At 44.8% G+C, this 17620-nt stretch overlaps 1 protein-coding gene across 6 annotated transcripts; it reads left to right on the forward strand.

The window, feature by feature from the left end:
• Positions 1 to 513: 513 nt before the first annotated feature.
• ZNF79 (zinc finger protein 79) lies at positions 514 to 16568 on the forward strand. 6 transcript variants are annotated; one of them, XM_078436485.2, is made up of 5 exons: positions 514 to 1023; positions 5782 to 5867; positions 9708 to 9834; positions 10342 to 10440; positions 15258 to 16568. In XM_078436485.2, exons 1-5 carry the CDS (start codon positions 1008 to 1010, stop codon positions 16427 to 16429), a joined length of 1500 nt encoding a protein of 499 aa, XP_078292611.1. In that variant the 5' UTR covers positions 514 to 1007; the 3' UTR covers positions 16430 to 16568. The 6 variants fall into 6 exon arrangements, with proteins under 6 accessions (XP_078292611.1, XP_078292612.1, XP_078292614.1 ...); XM_078436486.2 differs by lacking the exon at positions 5782 to 5867 and having other exon boundaries at positions 515 to 1023; XM_060608603.3 differs by lacking the exons at positions 514 to 1023; positions 9708 to 9834 and adding an exon at positions 10051 to 10089 and having other exon boundaries at positions 5787 to 5867.
• The last annotated feature ends 1052 nt before the right edge of the window (positions 16569 to 17620 follow it).

Genomic DNA, 17620 nt, shown 5'->3' on the forward strand with positions numbered 1-17620 from the left:
AAAGGATAGAATATTTAGGAATCTCCTCCCGCAACAGTGCTCATGGAACTCTAGTAACATTATTCAGGGATTCTGCCCCTGAAATTACTGAAGAAGTAATTTTTTTATACTCTTGATATGATGATAGATTTTTATACTCTTGAGAGTTCCAGGGCACCAACCTGTGGCTGCCCTGTTCACACCGAGGGGCCCTCCTTTCCTTTACTCTTCCCAGACTTTCGGTACTGCTCAAGAGGACCATAAAGGTGGCTGGGATTAGGCCCTGAGCTGAATGAAGGCCGCGCTATCAGAAGCCCCCAGGACTCAGTATTCCAAGAACGCCGAACCACGGAGAAAAAACGACCACAAACCAAGCGTCCAGCGCCTGCGCTAGAACCACCGCTCCCAGGATCCTTCGCGGCCAAGTCGCTTCCCATTTCAGGTCCCAGCCGTGGAATTCCGGTGAACCTGAAAGGAACGTGGACCAAGCATGATGGAAGAAAGATTCCGGGAGCAGGAACAGGCGGAGCCTCTCTGGGAAATATGGTTCACAAGGGTGTGCGGGTCACAAACCGGGCAGCCAGAGCGAAAGATGTTTCTGCGAGGAGCTGGGCCCGGAGACTTCTGGGAAGTGGAGTCCGTTGGGGCGGGGAGGTCCGTACGCATGGCCGGAAGTGACGCTATTCGAACGCGTCTTCTTAGGCGCGCGAGCTGGGCCTGGCGCTTGGCAATCCCTGCGGCTAGGGTTTCTGAGTTCACACTGGTACCCGGTAGCGTTCTCGGGTAGCCGGCGGCGGCTTTTTCCACGCAGCATTCTGCTTGAGACCGAGTCGGTGGTTGCGCCACGGGCTCCCCATTCGCGAGGCCTGGCTGCCGCTGGGGAGACACATCCGACTGGACAGGCCTGACCAGAGTTCCCAGGGCCAGACCCGGCGTCTGACAGCAGAAGCCGGAGGCAGAGCAGGCCTGCAGAGCGCGGCTGGGGCTCAGAGAACTGCTGGGAGGCGGTGGCGCGAGGTGGCATCCAAATGCTGGAGGAAGGAGGTAAGAAGGAGGGTGTGGAGGGAGCGGTTTGCAGGAGATCCGGCTTCTTGTTCCAACTTGCCCACTAATACCGCTCTGTGACCGGGACCAGAACTCCGGTTTCCTTCCGACAAGTGGTTGGGGACGATCCTTTTTTGAGTAAAGAATTCTAGGGTCAAGAAAGTTGGAGGCCCTCAGGCCTGAATAAGCCCTGAGTATCCTACTTACCCCTACCTGCTTGACGCACCATTGGCTTATGAAAGTCGAGATAAATGGGCCATGGGAAGGAAAATGGGACAGCCCAGGATTTCCTATTGTTTCTGGTCTTCCAGCCGTTCTTGAAACAGCCAGAAATTCTCAGAACAGAAGCCTATTGGCTCCACATGAGATTGAGGGCCGGTTCAACTCAGTGAGTCCGTGAAGTCGAGGAGCATACTGGAGATTTGGAATCAGAAGGCTAGAGTTCCTGTTTAAGCTCTGGGGTACTGGTTTGATCTTTTACCCTGCGTTTCTTCGTGGAGGGAAGCGTAAAATAATGTTAACTACCTCGTTTACTTCTAAAAAGCATCAAATAAAATAACGTTTTTAAAAGCATGTTGAACAATTTATACAACAGAACAAACGTGTGTGCAAACTTAACCACCGAGGCCTATGCCATCCTCTCTTAGATCAGGGGGTCCCTGTACTGGTCTGTAATTTCTCAAGTGCATATCTAGCATTTTGTGTTGTCTTCTCCCAGAGGCCTGGGAACAGCAAGTAGGATGGTTATCATCCTCCTGGTACTACGAAAGAGGACATTAAGGTACAATGGAGTTAGGTACAATTCAATAACATGAGGTCTGTACTAAGACCAATATTCAGACTTACGTATTTCTTTTTTAAAGTCTACAACGAAGTGACTTTGAGTTCACCAGGTTGTGCGGCCATCACCACTGTTTAATTCCAGAACATTTTTATCACCCCTAAAAGAAGCCCATACCCATTAGCCATCGCTCCTTATTCCCTCTTCCCCCAATCTCTATGGATTTTTACTTTCTGTTCCTCTGGATTTGCCTCTTCTGGACATTTCATAAAAATGAGTCATACAGGGGCGCCTGGGTGGCTCAGTCTTAAGTGTCTGGCTCTTGGTTCCGGCTCAGGTTCGTGAGATGTGGCCCCACGTCAGGCTCTGCACTGACAGCGTGGACCCTCTCTCTCTCTACCCCTCCCCTGCTTGCTGTCTCTCAAAATAAACTTTAAAAAGACAAAAAAATAAAATCATACAATATATATGTCTGGCTTCTTTCACTTAGAATAATGTTTCAAGGGTCATCTGTGTTGTGACATGAATGAATGTACTTCATTCCTTTTTATGGCTGAGTGATATCATTATATTGATATACCACATTTTGTTCCTCAGTATCGGCTATTATGAATAATGTTGCCGTGACAACATGTGCACAAGTTTTTGTGTGAATGTGTGCATCTAGGAGAGGAACTGCTGGGTCATACGGGAACTCCGTTTAACTTTCCGAGGAACTGTCAAACTGTTTTCCACAGTGGCTGCACCATTGCACAGTCCCAGTAGCAATGTATGGAAGTTCTAGTTTCTCCACATCCTCATCAACACTTGTTTTCCATCTTTTTTATTGTAGCCATCTTAGTGGGTGTGAAATATCTCATGATTGTTTGATACGCATTTCTTAAATGACTAGCGATGTTGAGTATCTTTTCATGTACTTATTGGCCATTTGTATATCTCACTTAAAGCAATATCTAGTCATATCCTTTGCCCACTTTTTAATTGGGCTATTTGTCTTTTTATTGTTGAGGTGGAAGAATTCTTTAAATATTCTGGATACTAGACCCTTAGAAGATAGATGTTTTGCAGATATTTTCTGCCGTTCTGTGGTTATCTTTTTTATCTTTCTTGATAGTGCCTTTCGAAGCACAAATTTTTAATTTCAGTGAAATTCAGTTTATTTTTTCTTCTGTTGCTTGTGCTTTTGGTGTCTTATCTATGAAACCATTGCCCAACCAGAGGTACTGAAGATTTATCTAAAAAAAATTTTTTTAACATTTATTATTGAGAGACAGAGCATGAGCAGGGGAGGGGCAGAGAGGAGGGAGACACAGAATCTGAAGCAGGCTCAAGGCTCTGAGCTGTCAGCACAGTACTAAAGATTTATAGTTAAGTTTTCTTCTAGGAGTTTTCACTTTTTACACTTCTGTCTTTGATCCATTTTGAGTTCATTTTTGTATGTGGTGTGAGTTACAAGTTTGTATGTCGATATCCAATTGTTTCAGCACCATTTTTTTTTTTAAGTTTGTTTATTTTTCAGAGAGACTGAGACCGTGTGAGGAGGAGAGTACCAGAGAGTGAGGGAGAGAAAGAAAGAATCCCAAGGAGGCTCCACACTGTCAGCACAGAGCCCGATGCAGGGCTTGAACTTACAAAACCATGAGATCATGACCTGAGCCGAAACCAAGAGTCGGACCCTTAACTGACTGAGCCACCGAAGCACCTCCCCAGCACCATCTTTTTGAAGATTAATCTTTCCCCATTTCATTTCTTGGCACTCTTTTTGAAAATCAGTTGTCCACAAATACATGGATCTATTTCTGGATTCTCAGTTCTTCTCCACTGATCTATATTTCTTTTCTTTTTTTTTAACATTTACTTATTTTTGGGAGATAGAAACAGAGCATGAGCGCGGAAGGGGCAGAGAAAGAGGGAGACACAGAATCCGAAGCAGGCTCCAGGCTCTGAGCTGTCCGCACAGAGCCCGACGCAGGACCCGAACTCGCGGTCCACGAGACCATGACCCGAGCTGAAGTCCGATGCCCAACCGACTGAGCCACCCAAGGCACCGCCTCCATTAATCTATATTTCTATCCTCATACTAGAACCACACTATTTAGTTACTTTTGCTTTATAGAAGGTTTTGATAGTGTGAATGTGAGTTCTCCAACTTTGTTTTTTCTAGATTGTTTGGCTCTTCTGGGTCATTTGCATTTCTAGACGAATTTTAGGGTCAGCTTAATCAATTTCCATTAAAAAGTCCCCTGGGATTTTGCATAATTCTGTAGATGAATTGGGTGAGTATTGCCATCCCAACACTGTTGTCTTCCACTCCGTGAATCCATGGGATATCTTCCCATTTATTTCGACCTTCTGTAATTTCAACAGTGTTTGGTAGCTTTTAGTGTGCATGTTTTGCATTTCCATTGTTAAATTTATTCCTAAGTGTTTTATTCTATTAATGCTCTTGCAAAGGGAATTGTTTTTTTTTAATTTCACTTTTGGATTATACATTTCTAGTGTACAGAAATACAGTTGGAGAAATGTCTGTTTAAATTCTTTGCCCATTTTTAATATGGTTGTCTTTTTATTGTATATCCGTCTTGGATCTTGCAATCTTGCTGACCTGGTTTAGCTGTCATAGGTGTTTTGTTTTGTTTTGGTTTTGTGGGTTCCTTAGGATTTTCTTTTTTTTTTTTTTTTTTTTCTAAATAGCAGGGCTACTTTATTTTTTATTTATTTATTTTTTAGTTAGGCTGCACACCCAATGTGGAGCTTGAACTCACAACCTTGAGATCTAGAGTCACATGCTCTATTGACTGAAAACAGCTAGGCACCCTTCCTTAGCATTTTCTGTATACAAAATCGTGTCAACAAATACTGATAATTACTTCTTCCTTTCCAACCTGGATGCCTTTCTCCCCCTGCCACAACCCTTCCTAATTTCCCTGGCTAGAACCTCCAGTATAATACTGAATAGAAGTGGTGAGAGCAGATATCTTCGTCTTGATCTGAGAGGAATGTTTCAGTCTTTTACCATTAAGTATGATGCAAATCTGGGTTTTCTGTGGTTGCCTTTTATCAAATTGAAGTCCTTCTCTGCTCTTCCCGGTTTATTCAATGTGTGTTATCAGGAAAGGGTGTCAGATTTTGTGTAATGGCCTTTTTGGGTGTTTATTGTAATGATCCATGTGGGTCTTTCGCTTTTTATTAACGTGGCATATTATGTTGATGGATTTTCGCATGTTGCACCAATCTTGCATTTCTGGGATGACTCCCACTTGGTCGTTACCTCTTTTGATTTGGTAAGTGTCTGAAATCTGCAGAGCACTTTCTCCCAGCAAACTGAGCAGTAGGTGATATTTGTAAACTGTGTGCTTACGTGCTAAGCATTGTGCCATCTGCTTTGTCTGCACTTTTCTTTCATCTTCACAGCATCTTCACAAAGGATCATCATCCAAGGGGCACCTGGGTGGCTCAGTCGGTTAAGCGTCCGACTTCGGCTCAGGCCATGAGCTCGCTGTTCCCGAGTTCGAGCCCCGCGTCAGGCTGTGTGCAGACAGCTCAGAGCCTGGAGCCTGTTTCAGATTCTCTGTCTCCCTCTCTCTCTCTGCCCCTCTCCCACTCACACTCTATCTCTCTCTCAAAAATAAACATTAAAAACATAAAATAAAAACAACGAACAAAGGATCGTCACCCCCATTTACAGATGAGAAAAATGAGACGTAGAAAGGTTATGTGAGTGGCAAGCTGCTGGTAAGTGGTGGACCTACGCTACTTGAGTCTCTTACTCCCTGCATCTGAGTGAATTGATGGGGTTTCTGAAGTAGGAAGGGCAACGGAAAATTTACATTCCCCTGCAGGTCTGCACATTCAGTCCGAGTGCCCTCGACCCTGCAGTGTCCTTTGAGCCCCCTTCGTCAGAGTGAGAATGTGAGACTCTCTAGCTTGGTGAGCTGTAACTTTTAAACCTTACTGGTTTCTTTCCCTTCCTGCAGAGCCGCCTTCTCCAGACCCTGTCCTTCCCCATGAGGAAACCACAGGAGATGAAGGAATGGCAGCTGGTCTCACAGTTGGGACCCACGTGAGTTTGAAATTTGCTCTTAGAGGCAGCCTTTTTTTCCTTTTTAAAATATTAAGAGGTTTGGCGTACCTGGGTGGCTCGGTCGGTTAAGCGTCCGACTTCGGCTCAGGTCATGATCTCGTGGTTTGTGGGTTCAAGCCCCGCGTCGGGCTCTGTGCTGACAGCTTGGAGCCTGGAGCCTGCTTCGGATTCTGTGTCTCATTCTCTCTGCCCCTCCCCTACTTGTGCCCTCTCTCTCTGTCTCTCAAAAATAAATACATGTAAATAAAAAAATAATAATAAAAAATATTAAGAGGTTTTTGTTTCTGTTTGTTAATTACAAAAGGAATTCATGTTTATTGTAGAAAACCTGAAAAACACAGAAAACACACTCAAAAACTCACCGTTATTCCCACAGAGAATTAAAACACTTAACATTTTCATTTGTGTCCTTTCAGGCATATTCTTCCTTTCCTTTTCTTTTTTTAAGATTTTAGTTTTAAAGTTTTGTGTTTGTGTGTATGTGTTTTGTTTTTTTGTTTTGTTGTTTTGTTTGTTTCTTTTTTTGAAACAGTAAGATTGGGCAGGGGAGAGGCGGAGAGAGAGAATCCAAATCTCACGAATCGTGAGATCCTGACCTAGGTCAAGATCAAAGTTGGTTGCTTAACCAACTGAGCCACCCAGATGCCCCAGGATTTTATTTTTAAGTAAGCTCTATACCCCATGGGGCTCGAACTCACAACACCGAGATCAAAAGTCGCTTGTTCTACCGGCTAAGCCAGCTAGATGCCCCCATAAGTCTCCCTTTTCTACTTTCCCAAAATGGGTTTGTAACTTTCTTTTTATTTCCATTTCACAGAATTGGATCAATATTTCTCTCATTTCATTAAGAGCATTCTACAGAATCATTCCTAGTGTATTCCATTGCATAGTTCTACCAGGGTAGGAACTGCCTTCTCTTTTTACTTGACTAGACTAGGTAATGGTCTGTTTCTTTTCCTTAGAAAGTCTGCTCTTGGATTTTCTTATCAGTTCTCTTAATAACAGATTTTTCTTTCTTAGTTTTTTGCTTTTGCTTTTGTCAGATTTATTTTAAAAATCGATCTTTTAACCTCTTACGTCAAATTTCTAATTTGTTTTCTTCCTTTCTTGTTTATAGTGAAAACGCTTGGCTGTGGGTCCTATTTTCTTAGATATTCTCGAATTGTCACTTTGGTTTCTCTGTCTGCCTATTCAGCTGGTCTCTGCTCTATGGAGACAGAGTGTGTGTCTTTTGTCAACCCAGAACACCCAGGTATAGAGTAATTGCGGAATGGAGGGTTTAATGGCTCTATTAGCTCAACCTTATTAAATTGCTCAGTTCTTCCATCTCTCTGTTTTGTTGTTTATTTTGTATTAACCCTGCTAATGACTGAGTTCTTTTAACATCTCATAGCTGTAGTGTTTTGAATTTGTTTTTGTACTTCCTACAGTTTTTTTCTTTATGAATTTCTTACTGTTATTTCTAGTTAATGAGAGTTACATCTTTATGGTGGATTTTATTCTCTTGACCATTATAAAATGACCCAAATGTTTTAAATATTTCATAGTTTTAAAAAAATGACCCTCTTTGTCCTGTGTGTGTACTGCATTTCTCGGTATGAAGGATGGGGTTGGGAGAACAGGTAAAATTAGAGGTCAGAAGATGTATTATACTTTGGAAAATGATGCTGGCCTCAAATAAGGCAGTGACAGGGCCACAGAGAGAAATGTACAAGCTCTAGTGATCGTCGGGGGGAAATGAAGATGCAGTGATTTGTTGCAGGAAAGGGGACGATGACACAGGTTTCTGGCGTGGCCAACGAGGTAGATAGAAGTGCATTACTTGTGCTGAAAACAGACACGAGGACTTCTTCACCTCCGTGCCTTTGCTCATTGTGCCTCACCACCTTCTCTTTCTCCATCTGATGAACTCCCTCCTTCAAGGCCCTCTCAGCAATCACCTCCTCTCTGTGGTTTTCCTGTGCTCTCCACCCAGGATTCCTTCTCTGTTATCCTGGCAACTGGTCTGTCCGTGTGTCTAACATGCTACTACAGGTAGTCACACACATCTGGCTTTCCTTTTGTACTGTGTGATGTCCAAGTTCATAGGGATGTTTATCACGCATTCTGAAGAATTGACCTTTCACAGTTCTTTCTGATTTCTCATAGCATAAACGTATACATTCTATTTTTGTTTTATCTACATTTGCTCTTTCAGTTCCCAAGCACCTGTTAGTTTCTGCCCAGTTAATTCTTAGTTTCTGCCCAGTTATATTCTTTTATATAGATACAGATGGAGGTTCAAAAATGGCTTGAGAGCAAAGGAAGGAGCCTGGGTTAGTGTGTTTATGGTGGTTTTGAAGGTCTAAATACCCAATTCCGGCGACATCCTCCAGATGAATGAACTGCTCATTGGCTGTCCTACCCGGCCTGTGAAATATTGTTTCTCCAGTATTCCCAATACATTTCCAACAGATTAAGGTCATTCTGTGACCGTGATGAATCAAGACAGAAACAAGGCCACTCCGTAGTCACCTCCGAACTGAGACAAGAAAAAAGAAGAATATCGTCCAAACAACAAAACTGACCAAACACCCCCTATCCTAGCTAATATGAGTAACCACTGCTACTTTCCCAGTTGTAGTTTTGGCCTTGCTGCATTCTTCCTTTCTTCTAGGTGTGTTCCTGGTGGTCTTTGGCTGGCTGGTGTTGACAAGTTTTTAATAGGGTCCACCGATGGACCCATATGGTAACTGCAATATGGAATGCATTTTGTTCTAACAAGCAAACTCTTTTCTTTTTTTCATTGGAAGACCTGTAAACGAGACTACCAAGTCATGAAATATCACTATTTACAAATAGAACTGCTCAAAAGAGAAACTAGACAAAAAGAAAGAGAAAAGGTTGATCTCATAACTCCTAGGGCAAGACAGCTTGGTAAAAGGGTAGAGGGATGGATATATATGTATCTTCATCTGGGTAGGTGTATGTATATACAGTACACAACAGATCGATGATGTCAGGTGGTGGATGCTCACGGTAGAAATCTTTCAACGTTGCTGAACGTTCGAAAAGAAATTTAAGAAGAAAAGAAAAATGCTGCAAGGGAAAACCTCACAAAGCTATCTGTCTTTCTCGTTCTTGGCTTTTTCCAAGGAAATGAGGCTTGAGCCAGCTTTCCCGCTACAGGCGCGTTTCGGCGCGTTTCCGTTTCAAGGCAAAAGAGAGAGGGCTGGCGCTGAAACCAGGAAATGGCGCATGTGTGTGGGCGGGACATGCAAATTAAAGTGTCTGTTTCTCTCACGAGCTATAGGAGCAAACAATAAAAAGCTTGAAAGCCTTCCCTCCCTCCCCCAAAAATAGATACAGATGTATATGCACTCTATGTATAAAGTCCGTCAGAGTTGTCGACATGCAAAGAGACTGTATTTGATTTATTTTTGTGTGTCAGTATCCTGTATAGCGTGAGGCACATAGGAAGTGATCAATCAGTGTTTTTCTTAAACTACTCAGAGCTGCCTCGTATCCTAAGGCCACTGGGCAAGCCGGAATGTGCTTGTTTGGGGTGCCTGGGTGGCTCAGTCAGTTGAGCGTCCTACTTTGGCTCAGGTCATGATCTTGCGGTTTATGAGTTTGAGGCCCGCGTCCGGCTCTGTGCTGACAGCTCAGAGCCTGGAGCCTGTTTCAGATTCTGTGTCTCTCTGCCCCTCCCCTGCTCACAGATTCTGTGTCTCCCTCTCTCTTCCCTGTCTCCTGCTCGAGCTCTCTCTGTCTCTTAAAAAATAAATAAACGTTAAAGGAATGTGCTTGTTGTTTCAGGGAATGTGCTTGTTGTTTCAGGGATCCATGCCCTTCAGCAGTATGACTGTAGCTTTTACCCAGGATGGGTGGAGGCGCTTGATCCCTGCTCCTAAGGACAGGTTCAAGGAGGGGATACCAGAAAACACCAGGAACTTGGTCCTGCTGGGTAAGGAAACCATTTGAAATTTAGAATCTACCCAGTTCTGAAAATCTGGGGCACTTTCAGTATTGAGTGGCACTTTCCAATTTGCTGACACATAGGACGGCTAGTGTTCATTCCTCCTGGTTCCCTCGTGTAAGATCTCTGCATTCCAGGTTGGGAAATAGGCTGTTTCATTTTGTTTCCCCTGAGACCACACCTCCCTGTTTTCTTATTTCCCAGGAGGGGCGGGGTGACCTCAGGCCAGTTCCTCCACATTCAGTAAGTTCTTGTCTTTTTTTAATAACTTGCTTTGGGGACTTCACTTCACTCCTTGACTTGACCCCTCCTTGGCACTGTGTCTGTCTTAATTACTGCTGCATCCCCCAGTGCCTGGCACCAAGTAAGTGCTCAATAAATACCTACTGAGTGAGTGAAATAAGCGACCTGACTAGTGTGTTTCCACTCCCTTGAGTTCTGGTGGCTATTTATACTTAATCTACATCTCTAAAGCCCATTTTCCCCCTTGAAAAGGACTTCCAGTGTCCCAGCCTGGCATGAACTCTCAGTTGGAACAAAGGGAAGAAGGCCCGTGGATGCTGGAGGGAGGAGGCCTGAGGAGCACCTGCACCGGTGAGTGAGCACACACCAAAGTCCATGTGTCTGGGGCGCAAAAGCCCTTTTGAAGTCCACATTAGTGCCTTTGATTTGATTATTTTAATCACCCCATGAGGTAGATATTATCCCCATTATACAGATGAAGAAATTAAAGCTGCTAGAGACAAATTATCAGAGCCTCACAGCTAGAAAGTGGTGTGGCTGGGGTTTGAAGCGAGGCCCGTCTGATCGCAAAGCCCACTATTCCACACCTCCTCCTCACGAAGTTCCCCTGGGCTGGGAGATGTTTGTGACCGCAGGTGGTGCTGCTGCTGGCCTCTAGGGGAATGAAGTCATTGCTGGCCTAGCATGTTCTCTGCCCACCTCACTAAGGCTCTTTACCCAAAGCTTCCACCTGTGATACTTACTGCTTATCTTCTCTCTGGCCCTTAATTGGATGCCTCCCTCTCCCTGCTTCCCTCCCCACCTTCTCCCTGTCTACATGACCGTGCTATAATTTCCTAGATACTGAGAACCTCAGGAAAAACAAAAGGGAAGCCATATCTTCCTTATCTTTTACTTCTCATCCAAAGCTACTCACTCCACCCCTACCTTCATGCTTCAGCCCTCACTGTTACCCCAGGCACCACTCAAACTTGCTGAGATCTTTCATTTACAGGGAGCCTCAGCGGTCCTGTCCCTTCCCTCACTCAAGTCCCTCTGCTGCCCAGCATCATAACCTGTTAGGCGGAGCCTTTTATCCTGGGCTGTACGCCCTGTGTAGAACTTCAGAAATTGAACGTGTTCGTAGTTAGGGCAGGCAATAGCTGCATTTTTCTGGAAGAAGGTTTCATCACAGCCTCAGGGAGTTTCAAGATTCTAGAAAGGTCAAATCACCATGTTATTAGAAATAGAACTTAAGGGGCGCCTAGGTGGCTCAGTTGGCTAAGTGTCTGACCTCAGCTCAGGTCATGATCTCACGGTCCATGGGTTCAAGCCCCACGTTGGGCTCTTTGCTGACAGCTCAGAGCCTGGAGCCTGCTTCTGATTCTGTGTCTCCTCTCTGCCCCTCCCCCACTCGCTCTCGCGCTCCCTCTCTCTCAAAAATAAATAAACATTAAAAAAAAAAAAGAAAGAAAGGAATAGAACTTAGGAAACGGTGTTAGCACCAAGGGTCCATGCTCTGAGGTATCACAGTACTAGTGTAGAAGCAGGAAAGACAAGCAGGTCCTGGCTTGCTACTTAATAATTACATGGATTCAGAGTAAACTACTAATTATGTGGTCGCTTGTTTGTCTATCTAAAAGATGTGGATAACAAAATCTTATTTCACAAACTGATATATGTGAAGAAAGAAGTTCACAACTATGGAGTGCTGTATTAGCTGTATGATCGTGAAACAGTTTGAGAAAAGTTGAAATCTGGCTATTAGAGTGACTAATACCCTGCTTCCATAGTGTGGCACGTCTGCTCTGAGAGTCGCAGAGCATCCTGGGCATTGCTCTCCTCCATGGGCTGGTTTTAGAGCCCTCGTGATCCCATCCTACCCCTCCCACGAGGGCAGACCCGGGTCTTTAAAGTATCTTTTGCCTCACTGCTTGCTCTGGGGACTTCTGTTGTGGATGTTGACATTTCCCCAGGCACAACCGGTCAGTTTGCCTCATTCTCATTGAATTTGTTATTTATTCAGTCAACAAATATGCATTAAACATTTGGTAAATGCCTGGAATGGTTTTAGCTACTGAAAGTACAACAGAGAACGAAGATACAGTCTCTGCACACATCCTAGTGAGACATGAGTAAACCAAGTGACTGATCTAGTATCGGGTGGTGATGAGCCCTGTGAAGGAGACAAAAGCAGGATAAGGGAATAGTGACTGGGGTACGGTGAGAATGGGAATACAGATGGAAGGGGGGATAGGGTGCTATTGTAGGTTAGATGACTAGGAAAGACCACTTTGAGGAGGTGACATTAGAGCAGAGGTCTGAAGGAAGAGAATGAGCCAGCCATTTGAGTGTCTGGGGGAGGAACATCCTGGGACATAGCATGTATTGAAGCTCTGAGTTGGGGTCGAGCTTGACTTATATTAGGGTCAGAAGACCCTGGGACTCAGTAAACAGGGGGAGAGTGGTAGGCGGGGGACAGCTAGGGCTTTGGAGGCTATGGTATGGCATTCAGATTTTATTGACATAAGCCATTAAGGGTTTTGAGCAGGGAGGGGACAGTACTTGATTTGTGTTTGTGTTGTACATGGAGAATAGACTTCCAGGGTTCAGGAGCAGGAGCAGGGAGATCAGTTAGGAGTCTATTGTAGACATTCCAGAGTGAGAGGATGGCGGCTGGTAGGAAGGATTCAGGACATATGTGGGTGTTAAAGCCAATAGGACTTGCTAGTAAATTGGATGTGAGGGGTAGGAGCATTAAGGATGACCCTGGCCTGAGCAGAGCGGGTGAACAGGAAGACCAACAAAGACACTGGCTTGAAAGGGAAAATCAGTTGTTCTGTTTTGGGGCACATTGTTCGGACAGCCTTAGTCTCATACAGGAGCCAGCACCCTGCAGAGAGGTGGACTGAGGTAGGACAAGCCATGAACATCACGTGGTCTTCTGCACTGTTCCTGTCTCCCACCACTGCTTTTCTTGGCACTTTTCCTCCTCTCCACCTTTTCTCAGATAGATGGTCGGGTTTTAAGAGCTGTCAGAGCCACATATGATCAAATACTGGTTTACAGGGAGACGCCCTCAACCCGAAATGGGGGCTGCTGTGCTCTTGGTAGATTGGGCGTTAATACGCTCGTGCACCCTGGAGGGAAACCATTTAAGGAGTTTACAAAGAAGACATCTTTGTAAACTCACTCATACAACATTTAACTGTCCCTCATGTGTTTTAACCCAATCCTCATGGTAATTCTGCAAGAGCTACATTTACAACTAGTGAACCCTAGAAATTAAAAGATTAAATAGTCTGCCCATAGTCACACAGCTAGTGAGAGGCAGAGCTGGGAATTAAACCCCAGCAGTCTGGGTCAGAAGTCTCTATAGAAACTCAAATAGGGGTTCCTGGGGCTCATTCAGCTGAGTGTCTGGCTCTTGATTTTGGCTCTGGTCATGATCTTGTGGTTTCATGGGTTTGAGCCCCACTTCAGGCTCTGTGCTGTCAGCACAGAGCCTGATTGGGATTCCCTCTCTCAAATTAAAAAATAAAACAAAAAAATTCAAATAAATGTCACCCAGAACTCACCTTGCTATTCTCTCTTCTGAGAAATAAGGTAGAAACCCAAAGAATCTTCAGGAGAATTGACCCTTGTGAAAAGAAGTTCTGTAGCCCCCCCTAAAAGTCCACCCTCTTAGGTACAAGCCCTGTGTAGGAGACAGGTGTGTGGGACCCTGTGCTTCAGTTCCCAAATAAACATTACTCACATTTTAAAGTTTTCTCCTAAAATGAAGGAGATCCCAAAAAAGGTTAAGAATCCTTAACTCTTTTAAAAAATATCTACTTTCTCAGGGTGCCTGGGTGGTTCGGTTGGTTAAGCGTCCAACTCTTGGTTTTGGCTTGGATCATGATCTCATGGCTTCATGGGTTTGGGCCCCACGTTGGGCTCTGTGCTGGCAGGGCGGAGCCTGATTGGGATTCTCTCTCTCCCTCCCTAGCTACCCTTCCCCCGCACTCATGCTCTCTCTCTCTCTCAAAATAAATTTAAAAAAATTTTTTAGTATCTACTTTCTGATTATAAAAGCAATACTATTTATTCTACTTAAAAGAACTCTTTTCAGGGCATCTGAGGGGCTCAGTCAGTTGAGCATTCCACTCTTGATTTTGGGTCAGGTCATGATCCCAGGGTCATGGGATCGAGCCCTGTATCAAGCTCTGCCCTGAGCATGGAGCCTGCTTAAGATTCTATTTCCCTCTGCTCCCCTCTCCCACTAGCACACTTACTCTCTTTCTAAAAACACAAATAAAAGAACTATTTTCTCGTAAAAATGTTAATTTGAGATTTGGAAAAGGATAAAAAAAAAGTTCCTCCATCTTCTTCCTGTAACAAAAGGCAGTGATAGGTTTTCCTGAAGTTGAATAACCATGTATAATTTACATGGTCTTTTTTTTTTTTTCCATTTAACAGTATTTTTATCACTGCATATTCTCTGAAAGGTTTTTGTGACTTTTATTAGCATGTTTTTGAAATCTTGCTGATTTGATAGGTGAAAAAAGTTCATCATGCTGGCATTGATCAGCTTTTTTTTTTTTAAATTCTTTTCAAGTTTATTTTGGGAGAGAGCGAGCGAGCACAAGTGGGGGAGGAACACAGAGAGAGGGAGAGAGAGAATCCTAAGCAGGCTCTGCACCATCAACACAGAGCCTGATGCAGGGCTCAGACCCATAAACCGTGAGATCATGACCTGAGCCAAAATCAAGTCAGATGCTTAACTGACTGAGCCACCCAGGCACCCCCAATCATCAGCTTTTTAAGGTGAGTTTTTTAAGTTTGGTAAGCAGATTGCCCAAAACCACATCAAGGATTGAGACTAAGACACACGAAGACTGCCCAGTATTTGGCCAAAGCAGAGGAAAGGGTCAGAGATAAGGGAGCCTTGCATCTGAGGGAGGTTACACTTCTATATATCCCTTTGCACTTTAGGAAAAGGAATAAAGCGTGCTCACATAGCTGAAGAGCCATCTTGGTCAATGTTTACAGTTTAGAACAGAAATGTGAGACGTGTTTTGGTTTAAAGCCGGGGGAGCATCAGACTGGTCTGCCGAAGAGCTCGGGCAAACTCCATCAGCCTTTTGTATTTCGGTAGTACCTTTTCTTCCACCAAAGGGGGAAAAATTGCTTTTCTAAATATTTTTCAGACTGGAAGATTATGTCTGAATCACCACCCGAGCAAGACATTTCTGAAAATTCATTCCAAGATGCAAGTATAGAGATGCCCCCTGGGGAGTCAGACCCCAGGAACAGTGAACCGGGGAAGGGCTTCAACCTGAGACCAGTCCTTTCTCCACAACAGAGAGTTCCTACAGAAGTGAGACCCCGCAAATGGGAAGCACATACAAAGAGCCTCAGGAAAAATTCAGATACCACGAAGCCTCACAGAGCGAAACCATATACGTGCAGTGAATGCGGCAAAGCCTTCAGTTACTGCTCCTCCCTGTCTCAGCATCAGAAGAGTCACACTGGGGAGAAACCGTATGAGTGCAACGAATGTGGGAAGGCTTTCGGCCAGAGTTCATCTCTCATTCAGCACCAGAGGATTCACACCGGAGAGAAGCCTTACAAATGCAACGAATGTGGAAGAGCCTTCAGCCAGAACGCCAACCTCACCAAACACCAGCGAACTCACACGGGAGAGAAGCCCTACAGATGCAGCGCGTGCGACAAGGCCTTCAGCGACTGCTCCGCCCTCGTCCAGCATCAGCGAATCCACACAGGAGAAAAGCCCTACGAGTGCAGCGACTGCGGGAAGGCCTTCCGCCACAGCGCGAATCTCACGAACCACCAGAGGACGCACACAGGGGAGAAGCCGTACGAGTGCAGGGAGTGTGGGAAGGCCTTCAGTTACTGCGCCGCCTTCATTCAGCACCAGCGAATCCACACGGGGGAGAAACCCTACAAGTGTGGCGCGTGCGGGAAGGCCTTCAGCCAGAGCGCAAACCTCACAAACCACCAGAGGACTCACACGGGAGAGAAGCCCTACAAGTGCAGCGAGTGTGGGAAGGCCTTCAGCCAAAGTACAAACCTCATAATCCACCAGAAGACCCACACTGGGGAGAAGCCCTATAAATGTAACGAGTGTGGGAAGTTTTTCAGTGAGAGTTCAGCCCTCATTCGACATCACATCATTCACACAGGAGAAAAACCCTATGAGTGCAATGAATGTGGGAAGGCCTTTAACCAGAGCTCCTCCCTAAGTCAGCATCAGAGAATCCACACTGGTGTGAAACCCTATGAATGCGCCGAGTGTGGGAAGGCCTTCAGGTGTAGTTCAGCTTTCATTAGACATCAGAGACTCCATGCTGGGGAATAACCAGAAACAACCAAAAAGTGGGTAGGGACCTGACAGGTAGTTTGAAAACCTCTGGAGACATCGGGCTTTTTGTAGTCTGTAGCTCAGAGCCACATGCAAAAAAAGCACCTTTAATAAATAGTCCCTACTTTACATGTTGTATGTGTAAGGTGTTGAGAGCTCTTCTTTTCAGGAAGCATAAACTACCCAATTCAAATTAGAGATTGACCTTTATTCAGTGAACCAGAGTGCTTGTATAGAGAGCACTGCAGAAACCTTGGTTCATAAGAAGTGACCAGTGAGTGAAGGACTTGTTGCCTTCTTAAAGGCCAGGTATTTGGGGAGGATGTTATCTCTGTGTGAATAAGGGCTGTTAAAAAGAACCAACACTGAACAGGAATGAACAGTTTCTCCATAATGGGGCCAAAGTGAGGAAAAAGACTAAAAGCCACTAACTACTATATGCTACAGTCTTACCAGGAGTAAAGAAGATATATCCATGTTCAAGATAGGAAAATCTAGGCAGACAGGCCCAATGCACCTAGTTCTAGTGTTGGCTACTGCTAGGAAGAAAACTGCCCAGAGGGAAAAATGGAGGCTGAAGGTATCAGGATGAAGCTAGTCAAATCCCCCAGCAAGGTACATCCCTTTCTATGGAGACACGAGAACCTGAAGCTCACCATCTTCCCCTGGCTCTTAGGCTGGTGGGTCCTACACTTCCTCCCTTTCTAGAGAACAGTATCCTTTAGGTCAAGATTTTCCTTGTGGGCCTACTTTCTTCCTTGAAAGGTCCTGGGGGGCTTGTCTTTGACATATCCTCACACCCAATCAGCATGACCTCATCTCTGCATTTATAAACCCCTGAGGTTTGACACTACGCATTGACTTGAGAATCAGCCTCAACAGTCATCACCCAGGGCCTCTAGCTTGTTTCTTGGCAACTTGGCACAGGTCCTCAGTGCTCAGGTAATCCTTTCACTGAAGACAGCTCTCCAACCTGCTTGTACCTGGGGCGATTAAAAAATCCACTAACTTGAAAGGCCCATTGACAAAATTACGGAAAGGCAAAGATGCAATACCGAGGAAATTAAGTTCTTGGGTTAATTATTCATAACCCCCTTTAGGTTAGTCCCAAAAGCCCCTTCAAGCAGCTTGATTGTAGCTTGCCCCAGGACCCAGCTATATCATCCACACCTTAATAAAAAAAGGAGC

This window comes from Panthera onca, chromosome D4, assembly GCF_046562875.1.
Source record: "Panthera onca isolate mPanOnc1 chromosome D4, mPanOnc1 haplotype 2, whole genome shotgun sequence".
In the NCBI taxonomy this organism is placed as follows: domain Eukaryota; kingdom Metazoa; phylum Chordata; class Mammalia; order Carnivora; family Felidae; genus Panthera; species Panthera onca.